At 43.9% G+C, this 15,456-nt stretch overlaps 1 protein-coding gene across 1 annotated transcript in view; it reads right to left on the minus strand.

The window, feature by feature from the left end:
- CS (citrate synthase) overlaps positions 1-1,416 on the minus strand; it is a 44,411-nt gene extending 42,995 nt beyond the window's left edge. Inside the window, exon 1 of the mRNA XM_056562167.1 lies at positions 1,177-1,416. Coding sequence (XP_056418142.1) covers positions 1,177-1,227 — 51 coding nt within the window. The 5' untranslated portion in view covers positions 1,228-1,416. The remainder of the gene's footprint in view (positions 1-1,176) is intronic.
- Positions 1,417-15,456: the final 14,040 nt, after the last annotated feature.

Genomic DNA, 15,456 nt, shown 5'->3' on the forward strand with positions numbered 1-15,456 from the left:
TGTCCACCCGTGTATTTCCCATAGGAAATGCAGATTGGCATAAAAAGCATCGATAATCAAAAACAAAACATAAAGACCCTTAAAAAAAAATGTAAATGTGCTTTCACACGTTATTACTAGCGGCAGATTTTTCCGCTGCGGAAACCCGCTACGAGTTACGCTACCATTCATTTGAATGGGTCCGCGGACAGGTTCCAAATCTGACACTATAGCGGCACTATGACACTATGGGTCTGTGGACCCATATAAATCAATGGCAGCATAACTCGTAGCGGGTTTCCGCAGCGGAAAAATCCGCTGCTAGTAATAGCGTGTGAACGCACCATAAGGTTAATTTTGCTAAGTCAAGCGCATTTTTCATCATTAATCTACAATACATAAAGATAATCTAATGTAGCCAATAACTGGGCGGGCATGCTGGGAGTTGTAGTTTAGCAACAGCTGGAGACACACTAAGGATAGTCTAATGCGGTGTTTTCAAAACAGTGTGCCACAAGCTTTTGCAAAACTACAACTCCCAGCATGCCCGGACAGCCAACGGCTGTCCGGGCATGCTGGGAGTTGTAGTTTTCCACACAATGGTTTAATGAGACAATATTCTGACATTCCCCCTGGAGGTTGGGAGATGAACCATCTATTTATATGGCTTCCTGGTGTATGTTTACACAGGACTCACATGAAGTGGGAAAAACCGCAGCATTCCAGTCCAGTGTGAACATAGCCCTCAGTGTGACAGGACACGGGCCGACCCTATAGACAGGACACGGGTTGACCCTATAGACAGGACACGGGCCGATCCTATAGACAGGACACGGGCCGATCCTATAGACAGGACACGGGCCGATCCTATAGACAGGACACGGGCCGATCCTATAGACAGGACACGGGCCGATCCTATAGACAGGACACGGGCCGATCCTATAGACAGGACATGTCTTCATCTATCAGGTCACATAGTGTCCGCTCAGAGCCCTGCAGAAATGACAGTGACTCGTATCCCTGATATACCGCCCATTATAAGATCCCCGCAGGGGGTTGTGGGACACACAGCGGCTCCTAAACTGGGGGAGCGCTAAAGAAAAAAGCCGGCCGGCACAGTACGGGGCTCCCCCGCACACCTGGCAGGGGTCTGGCGGCCGTAGTATGTCCCCCGTACCGCCCGCTCCTCATGCTCACCTTGGCCCCGAGGATACGAGCGCACAGGCGTCCGGCGGTGATGAGAGACATGTTGAGGGCGGCACGAGTTCGGTGTGTGTAACCGGGAAGGAGGCGGAGGCCGTGACTGGGCCCGGAGCACTGGCAGCGTCTGACTTAGACCGGCAAAGCCGAAGGCGCCTGAAAGGCCGGAGCCGGGACAAGGTTGAAAAGGAGGACTCAGGCTCCGCCTCCTGTCTAATGACGTCACGAGCGTCGACACCCTCACGCATGGCCGCCATCTTACGAGGGGCGCAGCCCTGACCTTTCTTCCTTTATTCAATCCCCTTACTCAGGGTCGTACCTCTAGCAATATGACGCTGGGGACGCATGCGCAGACGGTGGAAGGAGGCGGGCGCGAGCTTCCATTTTACGAGGCTCGAGTCACCGGGTGCGGGGGAGGGTGTACAGTACCAGGCTGGTTAGGTCATGTGACTAGCGATACAGTACAGCTGCTATAACATGTCAAAGCTCGGCTCCTGTTATAGGCCGGCCGCGCACATGTGATGCGTTGCGGAAGCTTTGATTGGCTGGTAAGAAAGCTGTGACTTTCTGCCATAGCTCTGTGTGTGAACTACACCTCCCATAGTGCCCTAAGAGCAACATTTTAATGTCACCTGGCCTGTTAGTTATATTAACCCTTTAGCTCCTTTTGTTTTTTGCACTTTTGTATTTCCCACCTAACGTTCTAAAAATCAGAACACTTTCAATTCTGCACATACAGACTCATATGAGGGCTTGTTTTTTGCGCCACCAATTGTACTTTGGAATGACATCAATCATTTCACCCAAAAATTTATGGCGAAACCAGAAAAAATTATTTGTGGGGCAAATTGGAAAAAAAAAACAACGCTATTTTGTAACTTTTGGGGGCTTCCGATTCTATGCAGTGCACTTTTCTGTAAAAATGATATTTATACTGTAGGTCCGTACCGTTAGAAGGATACCCAGCACATATAGTTTTTTATTTTATTTTACTACTTAAAGGGGTTCTCCACCATAAGGTGATTTTAGTATGTACCTGGCAGACAGTAATGGACATGCTTAGGAAGGATCTGCGCTTGTCTTGGGGCTAAATGGCTATGCTGTGAGATTACCATAATACTGTGGCTAGTGGTTTGTGAACTGGTATTTTCTGTTTGAGTTTTCTTTTTTTGACTACAAATCCCACAATTCCATTTTCCTCCCTCTCACACATCCACCCCACCCATTGAAACATAAATGAGCTGCATCCGTTCAAAAGTAGTACAACCAAAGCAGGTAGGGGGTCCAGCTCACAAAAATAGATAAAACTTAACTTTTACTTCACATAGGTAAAAAAATATGGACAACAAACAGGGAAAATAAAAACCTATAGGTGCATTAAAAACAAATGCCATGACATGTATAAAAACCTTTTCTCTTTTATTTATCATTTGCCATGACTAAGAACTCGTAAGTTCGAAACGCGTCAGCGTTTGTTTTTAATGCACCTATAGGTTTTTGTTTTCCCTGTTTGTCCATATTTTTTACCTATGTGAAGTAAAAGTTAAGTTTTATCTATTTTTGTGAGCTGGACCCCCTACCTGCTTTGGTTGTACTACCTTTTCTGGGATTCGGCCCGCTCTGTCCGAGCTCCAAGCTCCACTACAAAGGCACATGAAAGCCGCAATTCTATCTACTGATGTCCACAGTGAGTGGTGAGCTGAACAAAGTTTCTTTCTTTTTATCCATTCAAAAGACCTGTGGTTTTCAATCAGGGTGCCTATAGCTGTTGCATTAGTTGCAGATTGATCTCTCTCCCACCAAGCGATCCCTCCACCCATTGAAGCAGACAAGCTCCCTGTCATCAGCTGACTAGTGAGTCATGTCTCGGCCACATTGCAGCCTGGGAAAAATCTGAGACAACAGTAATTTTGTATGCTGGTAAAAAATAAATATTGGGGTGAAAATCACATAAGAATTGTGAGAAAACCGTCACACACAGGTACAGACACTATATTATGAACTACACTAACTTTACAGCCCCTGTAGCATAGTCAAATAAAAAAAAATCCTGGAATACCCCTTTAAAAAAATTATAACTACATGCACCAAAATTAGTATGTTTAAAATTGTCCGCTTCTGACCCCTATAACTTTTATTTTTCCGCTCTTCACATAACGGCCACGAACATAAATATACATCTGTGGTCGTTAAGGGGTTAAGGTCGCAGCGATCTTTCATCTTTGCCTCCTCCCTTTCTAATAGCCATAACACTTTCAATGTTGCACCATATAAGGCTAGGTTTCTACTTGGTTTTTTTTCTGGCAGTTTTTGGAGATCTGCCACTGCAGTTTTTGAGCCAAAGCCAGAAGTGTATTCAAAAGGAATAGGACATATAAAGGAAGGACTTACACTTCTCCTCCCTCATGGATCCACTTCTGACTTTGGCTCAAAAACTGCAGTGGCAGTATTCCAAAAACTGCCAGAAAAAAAACCCAAGTGGAAACTTAGCCTAAGGGCTTGTTTTTTGCACCTCCAATTGTTCTTTTGTAATGACATCACTCATTTTACCACAAAGCTTTATGGTGACAGATTGCCAATTTGCAACTTATGGGGACTTCTGTTTCTACACACTTTTTTGGTAAAAACAATATGTTATAATTATTCTGTAGGTCCATACGATGACAAAGATGCCCAATAGGTTTTATTTTACTACTACAAAATATTTAAAATTGTCCTATTCTTACCCCCTATAACTTTATTTTCCATATACGGGGCTGTATGAGGGCTTATCTTTTGCCCCACCATCTGTAGTTTTTATCAGTACCACTTTTAATATCTTTTTTTTTTCTGGGATATGATGGACCAAAAATCAGCATATTTGGACTTTGGTATTTTTTTCACATTTACATTGTTCCCCGTACAGCATCATTAACATAATATTTTAACAGGCTGGACATTTCCGCACGCGGTGATACTAAGTACCGTTTTTTTTTGCCGTATAAGACGCACTTTTTCTTCCCCAAAACTGGGGGGAAAAAGTCGGTGCGTCTTATACGGCGAATACACCCCTATCGCGGCGGTCCCTGCGGCCATCAACGGCCGGGACCCGCGGCTAATACAGGACAACACCGATCGCGGTGATGCCCTGTATTAACCCTTCAGACGCGGTGATCAAAGCTGACCGCCGCGTCTGAAGGGAAAGTGACACTAACCCGGCTGTTCAGTCGGGCTGTTCGGGACCGCCGTGATTTCACCGCGGCGGTCCTGAACAGCCTGACTGAATAACCAGGTTAGTGCTTACAGGACACCGGGGGGAACCTTACCTGCCTCCTCGGTGTTTTCTCTGTTCAGGGATCCCCTGTATGGCCGGCGCTCTCCTTCCTCGTCATCACGTCGTCGCGTACGTGCGTCGGCGTGCGTAACGACGTGATGGCGGCGACGGAGAGCGAGGATACCCGGCCGGCAGCAGAGACGTTCCGAAGCGACAGGGACACGGCGACAGCGATGGAGCAACATCCAGGGCAGCGGTGACGGGTCCGGAGCGGCGGGGACACATGAGTATTACCTCCTCCTGCAGTGGTCTTCAATCTGCGGACCTCCAGATGTTGCAAAACTACAACTCCCAGCATGCCCGGACAGCCAACGGCTGTCCGGGCATGCTGGGAGTTGTAGTTTTGCAACATCTGGAGGTCCGCAGGTTGAAGACCACTATTGGGTTCAAAATCTTTATTTTTTAAGATTTTGCCCCTAAAAATTGGGTGCGTCTTATACGCCGGTGCGTCCTATAGGGTGAAAAATACGGTAAGTTGATTTTTTTTGTAAAATGGGAAAAGAGGGGAATTTTTGTTTTTCATTTTTATTGGGGGAGGGGCTTATTCACATTTATTAAAACTTTTCTTTATTTTTTTTTACACTTTTTTAAGTCCCCACAGGGAACTATTTATTGAAATTTTTATATTGCAAATACTGATGAGTTCTATGCATAGCCTTGATAAGTGTTACCTGCAATCTATTTCTCTCCTCTGCTCGAAGGCCCACCAGAGAATAAGACCCCATGATGACGGCAGGAGGCAGTTAAGGAGACATCTAGACTGATTTGATCTTCACGGTAATGTTGCATTGCCGCAGATGCCCTGATCAATATTGATCACAGCATCTGAGGGGTTAAAGGAGTACCATTGTGCAGAACAAGTTATCCCCTATCCAAAGGATAGGAGATAAGTGTCTGATCACGGGGGTCCGACCAATCTCTTGCATGGCACCCCAGCACTCCCCAGGAACAGAGCGCGTCGGCCGCTGCTTTGTGCGGGGGGTCACCAGCCAGGGACCCGCTGGTAATGGCGGACATCAGCACAGAGCGGCGGCTGACACTCCCCCTCCATGTATCTCTATGGGAGAGCCGGAGATACAGAGTTCGGGCATCCCCGGCTCTCCCATAGAGATACAGATACATGGAGGGGGCGTGTCAGCTGCCGCTCCGTGCTGATGTCCGCCATTACCAGCGGGTCCCTAGTTGCTGATAGCAGCGGGGACCCATGGTCTATGATGCAAGCGGCGCGGTCTTAGGCAGGCTTTAGCAACCAATCACCAATTACATGGCTCAATGTAATGCACTACCATTACATTGATCTATGATAACCATTTACTGATGATTTATATTAGGTCCCTAGAGGGGGGCAAAATGAATGTCCCTTTTCAAATTTTTTAAAAATAAAACACTGTAAAAAAAAAACAAAAAAAAAAACGTACATGTATGTCCATAATTGTCCAACCTATTAAATTATTACATTCATGAGCCCACACGGTCAAGGGTGTAAACGCCAAAAAAAATAAAATTCCAAAAGCAAAAATTGCTGATTTCTGGTCACATCACATTCCAAAAATTTTATAAAAAGTGATCAAAAGGCCAGGTACAGTTAAAAACTACAAATGAATCCTAACACGGCTCCGTAGGTGGGAAAATAACGTTATAGGGGTAAAAAAAACGGCAATAAAAAACGTCAATAAACTGATTTAATTTTCACCGTAAAACGAAACATAAATTATCCACGTTTGGTATCATTGGAATCGTACTGACCCATAGAATTCATTTAGAATGTCAGTTTACTGTATTGGGAACTTTTTTTTATTTTTTTATTTTGTCCTACAAAAAACTAGTTTCTGGCTTTGTAATACATTCAATGATAAAATAAAGCGCGTCAAGGAAAAGTACAACTTGACCCAGAAAAAATAATCCCTAATACAACTTTATCATTGGAAAAATAAACAAGTTAAAGGGGTACTCCCGTGGAAAACTTTTTTTTTTAAATCAACTGGTGTCAGAAAGTTAAACAGATTTGTAAATTACTTCTATTAAAAAATCTTAATCCTTCCAGTACCTTTTAGTGGCTATATACTTCAGAGGAAATGCTTATATTTTTAGATTTCTCTGATGTCATGACCACAGTCCTCTCTGCTGACCTCTTCTGTCCATTTTAGGAACTGTCCAGAGCAGCATATATTTGCTATGGGGATTTTCTCCTGCTCTGGACAGTTCTTAAAGTGGTATTCCAGGAAAAAACTTTTTTTATATATATATCAACTGGCTCCAGAAAGTTAAACAGATTTGTAAATTACTTCTATTAAAAAATCTTAATCCTTTCAGTACTTATGAGCTTCTTAAGTTAAGGTTGTTCTTTTCTGTCTAAGTGCTCTCTGATGACACCTGTCTCGGGAAACGCCCAGTTTAGAAGCAAATCCCCATAGCAAACCTCTTCTAAACTGGGCGGTTCCCGAGACACGTGTCATCAGAGAGCACTTAGACAGAAAAGAACAACCTTAACTTCAGAAGCTCATAAGTACTGAAAGGATTAAACATTTTTAATAGAAGTAATTTACAAATCTGTTTAACTTCCTGGAGCCAGTTGATATATATATATATATATATATATATATATATATATAAAAAAAAGTTTTTTCCTGGATAACCCCTTTAAAATTCACAGCAGAGGTCAGCAAAGAGCACTGTAGTCATGACATCAGAGAAATCTAAAAAGAAAAGCATTTCCTATATAGTATACAGCCCCTAAAAAGTACTGGAAGGATTAAGATTTTTTAATAGAAGTAATTAACAAATTTTCTTTCTGGCACCAGTTGATATAAAAAAAAAAAGGTTTTCCACTGGAGTACCCCTTTAAGGGTCTTAATGAAAAGGTAGAAAACGTAAGCCACGAATCAAAATTTGAGGTATTGTGACGGGGTTAATTCTTGGTAACCATTCAATGTGCCTAAAGGCCCGCCCAAATACGACTGGTATGTTCATATGTTTACAGGCAACAGCTTGAATATATTATGTTTTGGCCATTTTACCAAGCAAGTCCCAAATAGACTTTTAAGTAATTCTAATAATTACAGGACGGTGCTTTGCATACTTACCACATAGTAATCCCATTCTGGCCTGAAAGAGTATAGGGCAGTGCGTCCCAACCAGGGTGCCTCCAGCTGTTGCAAGACTACAACTCCCAGCATGGCCGGTCAACCTTTGATTGTCCGGGCATGCTGGGAGTTGTAGTTTTGTAACAGCAGGAGACTTCCAGTTTGGGAAACACTGGTATATGGAGTGATTGGAAAGGGAAATAACACTGACATACATGGCACGTCTACTTTTTATGTTCTTTTTACAGACGTTTTATTCACCGCAGCAAAGCCGACATTTTATGCCTTTAGATATGGACGTTACCACCAAACAAGCGGAGAATTAGAAGTCATTTCTAGCCTGTCATGGTCCATCAAATCCTGTAACTCAGACACTGGACAAACTAGATCAGATGTGCATAGTTCCCATTAGTCTCTGAGGATAGTTTAACCTCTTAAGGACCCAGGGCGTACGGGGACGTCCCCGCACCCTGGGCCTTAAGGACCCAGGACGTCCCCGTACGTCCTGGCGTTTTGTAATAGGACCCTGTAAACTACAACTCCCAGCATGCCCAGACAGCCCTTGGCGTCTGGGCATGCTGGGAGTTGCAGTTTTGCAACATCTGGAGGACCACAGTTTTTGGACCACTGTGCCCTTCCAGATGTTGCAAAACTACACATCCTCAGCATGCCCTTACTGTCCAGGCATGCTGGGAGTTGTAGTGCTGTAACATCTGGCCCTTCAGATGTTGCAGAACTACAACTCCCAGCATGCATGGACAGTTTTGGCATACTGGGGGTTGTAGTTTTGCAACATCTGGAAGGGCACAGATTGGGAACCACTGTATTAGTGGTCTGCAAACTGTAGTCCTCCAGATGTTGCAAAACTACAAATCCAAGCATGCTGGGAGTTGTAGTTCGGCAACATCTGGCTCTAAAGATGTTGCCGAACTACTACTCACAGCATGCCTGAGAATGTTTGGAAGTTGTGGTTTTGCAACAGCTGGAGGCACACTGGTTGGGAAACATTGTTTCCTAACTCAGTGTTTCCCAACCCGTGTGCCTCCAGCTGTTGCAAAACCACAACTCCCAAACATTCTCAGGCATGCTGGGAGTAGTAGTTTTGCAACAACTGGAGGTCCCCCCCTGTGAATGTACAGGGTACATTCACATGGGCAGGGGGCTTACAGTGAGTATCGGGCTGCAAGTTTGCAATGCAGCTAATTTTGCGCGGTAGCTCAAACTCGCTGTAATCCCCCGCCCGTGTGACTGTACCCTAAAAACACTACACTACACTAACACAAAATAAAATAAAAAGTAAAAAACACTACATATACACATACCCCTACACAGCCCCCCTCCCCAATAAAAATGAAAAACGTCTGGTACACCACTGTTTCCAAAATGGAGCCTCCAGCTGTTGCAAAACAACAACTCCCAGTATTGCCGGACAGCCGTTGACTGTCCAGGCATGCTGGGAGTTTTTCAACAGCTGGAGGCACCCTGTTTGGGAATCACTGGCGTAGAATACCCCTATGTCCACCCCTATGCAAATCCCTAATTCAGGCCTCAAATGCACATGGCGCTCTCACTTTGGAGCCCTGTCGTATTTCAAGGCAACAGTTTAGGGCCACATATGGGGTATCGCCGTACTTGGGAGAAATTGCCTAACAAATCTTGGGGGTCTTTTTCTCCTTTCACCCCTTATGAAAAGGGGAAGTTGGGGTCTACACCAGCATGTTAGTGTAAAAAAAATAAACTTTTTACACTAACATGCTGGTGTTGCCCTATACTTTTCATTTTGACAAGAGGTAAAGGGGAAAAAAGCCCCCCAAAATTTGTAACGCAATTTCTCCCGAGTATAGAGATACCTCATATGTGGGCGCAAAGTGCTCTGGGGGCGCACAACAATACCCAGAAGGGAGAGTGCGCCATGTACATTTGAGGTGATTTGCACAGGGGTGGCTGATTGTTACAGCGGTTTTGACAAACGCAAAAAAAACAAAACCCCACATGTGACCCCATTTCGGAAACTACACCCCTCACGGAATGTAATGAGGGGTGCAGTGAGAATTTACACCCCACAGGTGTCTGACAGATCCTTGGAAGAGTGGGTTGTGCAAATTAAAAATGTTGTACAGACCACTGTTCCAAAGATATGACAGATACCAGTGGGGGGTAAATGCTCACTGTACCCCTTGTTACGTTCCTCAAGGGGTCTAGTTTCCAAAATGGTATGCCATGTGGGGGTTATTTTGCTGTCCTGGCACCATATGGGCTTCCTAAATGCGACATGCCCCCCGAGCAAAATTTGCTCTCAAAAAGTCAAATATGACTCCTTCTCTTCTGAGCATTGTAGTTCGCCCATAGTGCACTTCAGGTCAACTTATGGGGTACCTCCATACTCAGAAGAGATGGGGTTACAAATTTTGGGGGGTATTTTCTGCTATTAACCCTTGCAAAAATGTGAAATTTGGGATTTTTCACCAAGAAAGGATGCAAGATACCACAAAATTTTACCACTATGTTAAAGTAGAATATGTCACGAAAAAACAATCTCGGAATCAGAATGATAACTAAAAGCATTCCAGAGTTATTAATGTTTAAAGTGACAGTGGTCAGATGTGCAAAAAATGGCCGGGTCCTGAGGTGTAAAATGGCTGGGTCCTTAAGGGGTTAAAGGGGTACTCCCATGGAAAACTTTCTATATTTTTTTTTTTAAATCAACTGGTGCCAGAAAGTTAAACAGATTTGTAAATTACTTCTATTAAAAAATCATAATCTTTCCAGTACTTTTTAGGGTCTGTATACTAAAGAGGAAATGTTTTTTCTTTTTGGAACACAGAGCTCTCTGCTGACATCATGACCACAGTGCTCTCTGCTGACATCTCTGTCCATTTTAGGAACTGTCCAGAGCAGCGTATGTTTGCTATGGGGATTTTCTCCTACTCTGGACAGTTCTTAAAATGGACAGAGATGTCAGCAGAGAGCACTGTGCTCGCGATGTCAGCAGAGAGCTCTGTGTTCCAAAAAGAAAACCATTTCCTCTGTAGCATTCAGCAGCTAATAAGTACTGGAAGGATTAAGAATTTTTAATAGAAGTAATTTACAAATCTCGGCCTGACGAAGCACCAGTGGGCGTGATACGGTCCGTGGCCGGCGTCTGAGGCTCCCCTCGTTACACCTGCCGCCTCCCCGCCAAGGACACCCGGGACTGAGACCATCTTCAGACGACAACCTTCGCTCAAGTGTCACAGTGTGAGTGCTCCGTATCTGTTTCTCTACCACAGTTACTATATTCCATTGCTATTTTCCGATATACGTTGAGCACCTCCAGACACAAAGGGTTACCTCATACTCACAACTCCAGAGTGGAGGTTATATATCCACCTGCTAGTTGAGTGCACTGAGAACACTCACAATAGACTGAAAAACCGCATCACTAGTGCCGTCCCCATTAATTTTCTTTAAGATTGGATAATTTACAAATCTGTTTTTCTGGCACCAGTTGATTTAAAAAAAAAAAAAAAGTTTTCCATGGGAGTACCCCTTTAAGGGGCTTGTGAGTGCTGCCAGAAGATAAGGACAAAAACTGGGAACACTTTGAAGGACAACTATCCTCTGAGGCAGTGGTTTCCAAACAGTGTGTCTCCAGCTGTTGCAAAACTACAACTCCCAGCATGCCCGGACAGCCGCAGGCTATAGTGCTGGGAGTTGTATTTTTGCCAGATTCCATTATGAATCTGTGCATTCAGAAAAACAATGTCCTGTGCAGACTTGCAAAGGACCAGGAATTACATGATTTCTTTCTGTTCTACCAGGCAGAAATGGTAGAATCATGGTGAAGGTATGTGTTGTGCAGGCTGCATAGTAGGTAAAGGGGTACTCCAGTGGAAAACATTTTATTATTTTTTTTAAATCAACTGGTACCAGAAAGTTAAACAGGGAGTGTTTTTTTTTAAAGAAAGTAGCTGTATTTTTCTATTCCTGGACAACCCCTTTAACCCTTTCCCTTTCGGGCCATTTTTCATGTTTACACTTTAGTTTTTTCCTCCTAACCTTCTTAAAATCATAACACTTTCAATTTTACACCTACAGACCCATATGAGGGCTTGTTTTTACACAGGCTTCTGCGTCATACAGTGGGAGCCCGCAGTGGACTTACATATACGTCCATTTGCGGGAAAGGGTTAAGAAAACGGCTCCTAAATATCCCACCACTAGGGGTTCCCATACCTACTGGGACACCAATCAGTCCTGCAGCAGCATCAGGCTTGTCAATGAGTCATGGACAACAGATGACTCATGTACAAGGCTGCATGAGCAGACACACCAATCACCTCCCACCACCCTGAGAGGATTTCTAACACTGTGAGCTAATTAAAAGAGGGATTTAAAAAATAAAAAATAAATGTAGGTGATAGAGGGATCTAACAGGTACACTATAATAATAATAATAATAATTTTAAAAAAACGCAGAGAATGCCTTATTCTCTACTACAAACTTCTATTGTGACAAAACTGGATTTGTCAGGATCCAAATTTAACAGGACAAAAAGAATTCCGATAGAGCCCCCTCTCTCTTCCTACATGAAACATGAAATAGTTTAATTGCGTAATATTGTAGTGAATTTTAGTAGAAAAACAAGAGCATGTGAAAAGGCAAGTTTTGTATACAGCAATGGGCTGGATTCACACACAAACACAGGGCAGAATATATCACTTATATAAATGCTTTTAGGCACGCTTACAATATGAGAAGCATTACTATAGCACCTGTAAAACAAGGATTGGTCACACACAGTGGTATCTATAAGGGTGGCTTCTCACATAGTAATTTTAAACTATGGTCCCCCTGCCATCCCCAGGACATACGTATCTTTCTGCTTTGTTGACGGCAAACAATAAAAGAAGCAGCTTAAAGAAAATGATCTATCATATTTAGCAATATGCTCCATCACACAGTGTGCCACTGGCATAAATATGGCGTATGTTCTGGCGGTCTACTCTGGATTCATAGTCTAAGAAAAGAAATCAGAATGTGTCATCAGAGACTGACCTATTGTTTATATCCAAGTTATGTTAAATATAAAATAGTCTAGATAGGGTACAAGGTTTATTCTGGCATTTTTTAGCTGTGCTACTACTTCTGGCACCAATTTGGTAAATATCCTTGGTGCAAACAATAGACCGAATGGAAGGGTTGTATAAGAGGTAACATTTCGGATACTGACGATGGATTGGAATATGATAATAGGCATCCTGTAGGTCTATCGTTGATATCCACTGACCTTTCCCAAATAACTGGATGGTGGACTTCATCTTGAACTGAAGATAAGCAACAAATTTGTTGAGCGGCTTTAGCTGTATGATGGTTTGATAAGAACCAATGGATTTCTACACTAGGAATAGATAGGAATAATTTCCAATCACTTTTTCTGACAGTGAGACTGGAACCTAAGTTTCTATATCGATCCAAAAGAAAAATGTGGAGGCACTCGGATCTTCTGGGTCTTTCTTTATTCCAACAGGTCAGATAACAATGCCTGGCCCATGGCCAGGCATTGTTATCTGACCTGTTGGAATAAAGAAAGACCCAGAAGATCCGAGTGCCTCCGCATTTTTCTTTTCGATCAGATTGGAGCTGTTTCATGGATGAGCACCGGTAGTACATTGCTTCAAAAGGGTTCAAGTGTAGCGGTTGCAGTGCTGTTTTAGCCGGTCCGGAGAGGCAGTGCCCACAGTGAACTACGGTATCTGGATTTTTTGCAAGAAGTTTCTATATGTTGTTGTATATTCTTGAGGACTCAAGATGAAGGCTGTTACAGCAAACTACTTCAGAGGACGGGAGAACGCGCTTGACTCCAACTCCATGGCACAGCATTGTGGTTGTACACCAAACAATGGCTTTAGCTTATATTTACCTAAACAGTGCGAACTAGTGTGTATACAATGAAACAAAGCAGGAAATGTAACATTGCCCAAGATTAATGAGGTCCAGTTTACACACGTAAACAACTTGTTTCAATGTTAATAGGGGCAAAAATAGGGATGTAAAAAAAAAAGCAAACGGATAGATAGGACTTAGGCTGCATTCACACCTCGTTTTCAGCCTACGGTTGCCGGATCCGGCTGGGTGAGGGGAAAACCGTGCAATCCCGTACCCCAGCCAGACCGGCGCTGAAATCCATTTACTTTAATAAGCCGACCGGAATCAAACGGTGACTCCGGTGGGCTCATTTTTGACCCATATCCGGTTTTGTGACCGGACCTAAAACCATAGCATACCACGGTTTTAGTTCCGGTCAAGAAACCGCATACCGATGCTCATAGCAAATGTTTAAATACCCCCTTGTAATACTGAGGCTTGCATTGATCAGCATCAGAAGATTTCCTTTTTAGGGTAGGGTCACAGTGTATTTGATTTTGCGGATGCACTACTGCCCGTCCCTAGAGTGTGCCTCCAGCTGTGCCTGTGTGTCCTGCTCGCAGTAGCAATTCGCTGCTACGGGCAGACACAGAGTGAGCCGAGAGTCGCACGTGGATGCACAGCTCACCAGACATTGCGGACACTCCCCTTGCTCCCTGAGATAGGCTGAGAGTGGAAGCAATGTCTGGAGTACACCCTCTGTGGCGGCGGATTGCTGCTGCGAGCAGGACACACGGGCACAGCTGGAGGCACACTCTAGGGAGGGCAGTAGCGTCAAATACGCAGTGGACAGTATCCTGCTGTAGATTTCACAATGTAAACTAAATGAATACAGCTTCACATCCTGCGAATTAAATATGCGCAGCATACTGTACGTGTGAATACACCCAAAAGTTGTCTGAACCCACCACTGCTGATGGGTTAGGCAGACTAAGCCAGTGTTTCCCAACCAGGGTGCCTCCAGCTGTTGCAAAACTACAACTCCCAGCATTCCCGGACAGCCAAAGGCTGTCCGGGCATGCTGGGAGTTGTAGTTTTGCAACAGCTGGAGGCACCCTGGTTGGGAAACACTGGTCTGTATGGTGGCCTCTCGACTCAAACCCAAAGTTAAGACCATGTTTAAATGGAATTTTCTAGCGGAATTGGGGAAAAAAAATTAGTCAATTCCACTCTTCCAATGAGACTCTGCCGCACAGAGCACACAGCAGAATCTGCTTGGAAATGCATTGCAGTCTATGGAAATGTTGCATTTCCGAGGCGGTCCTATTGTTGGCATGTTCCATGCAGTGTCTGCTATTTGCGAAACGTCCGCTTAGGTTTTCTGGACTGGGTTGTTCTCTGAAGGATAAGCTGGTACCTGAACCGTCTGTCAGCAGAGAGAACTTCAGTTGAACAAATGATCATGTGTTATAAAGATTATATAGGGTTTAACCCACTTTTAGATAACACCGGATGAAATGCCTTTTTGGACTGTTTGGCATTCCCTGTTGGGACTCACTTTTCAATCAGCTAAAAAATAGGACTATGTGGGAACCCTGAAAGTTAGTGTAGGTATCCAGCTCACCCCTGTGTCCCATTGCGCACGGACCGATGCAGGCTCCACCGATGCAGATATCCAAGACAAAGAATAATGTCTAGCGCGAAACTCCCGTTCCAACAATGCAAGTTTATTAATATTCACCTCAGGTACATGGATGGTGTGAACAAAGGTGACGCGTTTCAGCCCCACAAATGGGCCTTAGTCATAACAAAGTATGACTAAGGCCCATTTGTAGGGCCGAAACGCGTCACCTGTGTTCACACTGTCCATGTACCTGAGGTGAATATTAATAAAATTGCATTGTTGGAACGGGAGTTTCACGCTAGACATTATTCTTTGTCTCTGATATGTGGGAACCCTGCCCAATAAGTCCTTTTATGTCTGTAGAGAGTGGTATAGTATTAGGAAAAAGAAAACAAACACAGTACATGCA

Source organism: Hyla sarda, chromosome 2 (genome assembly GCF_029499605.1).
Source record: "Hyla sarda isolate aHylSar1 chromosome 2, aHylSar1.hap1, whole genome shotgun sequence".
In the NCBI taxonomy this organism is placed as follows: Eukaryota; Metazoa; Chordata; class Amphibia; order Anura; family Hylidae; genus Hyla; species Hyla sarda.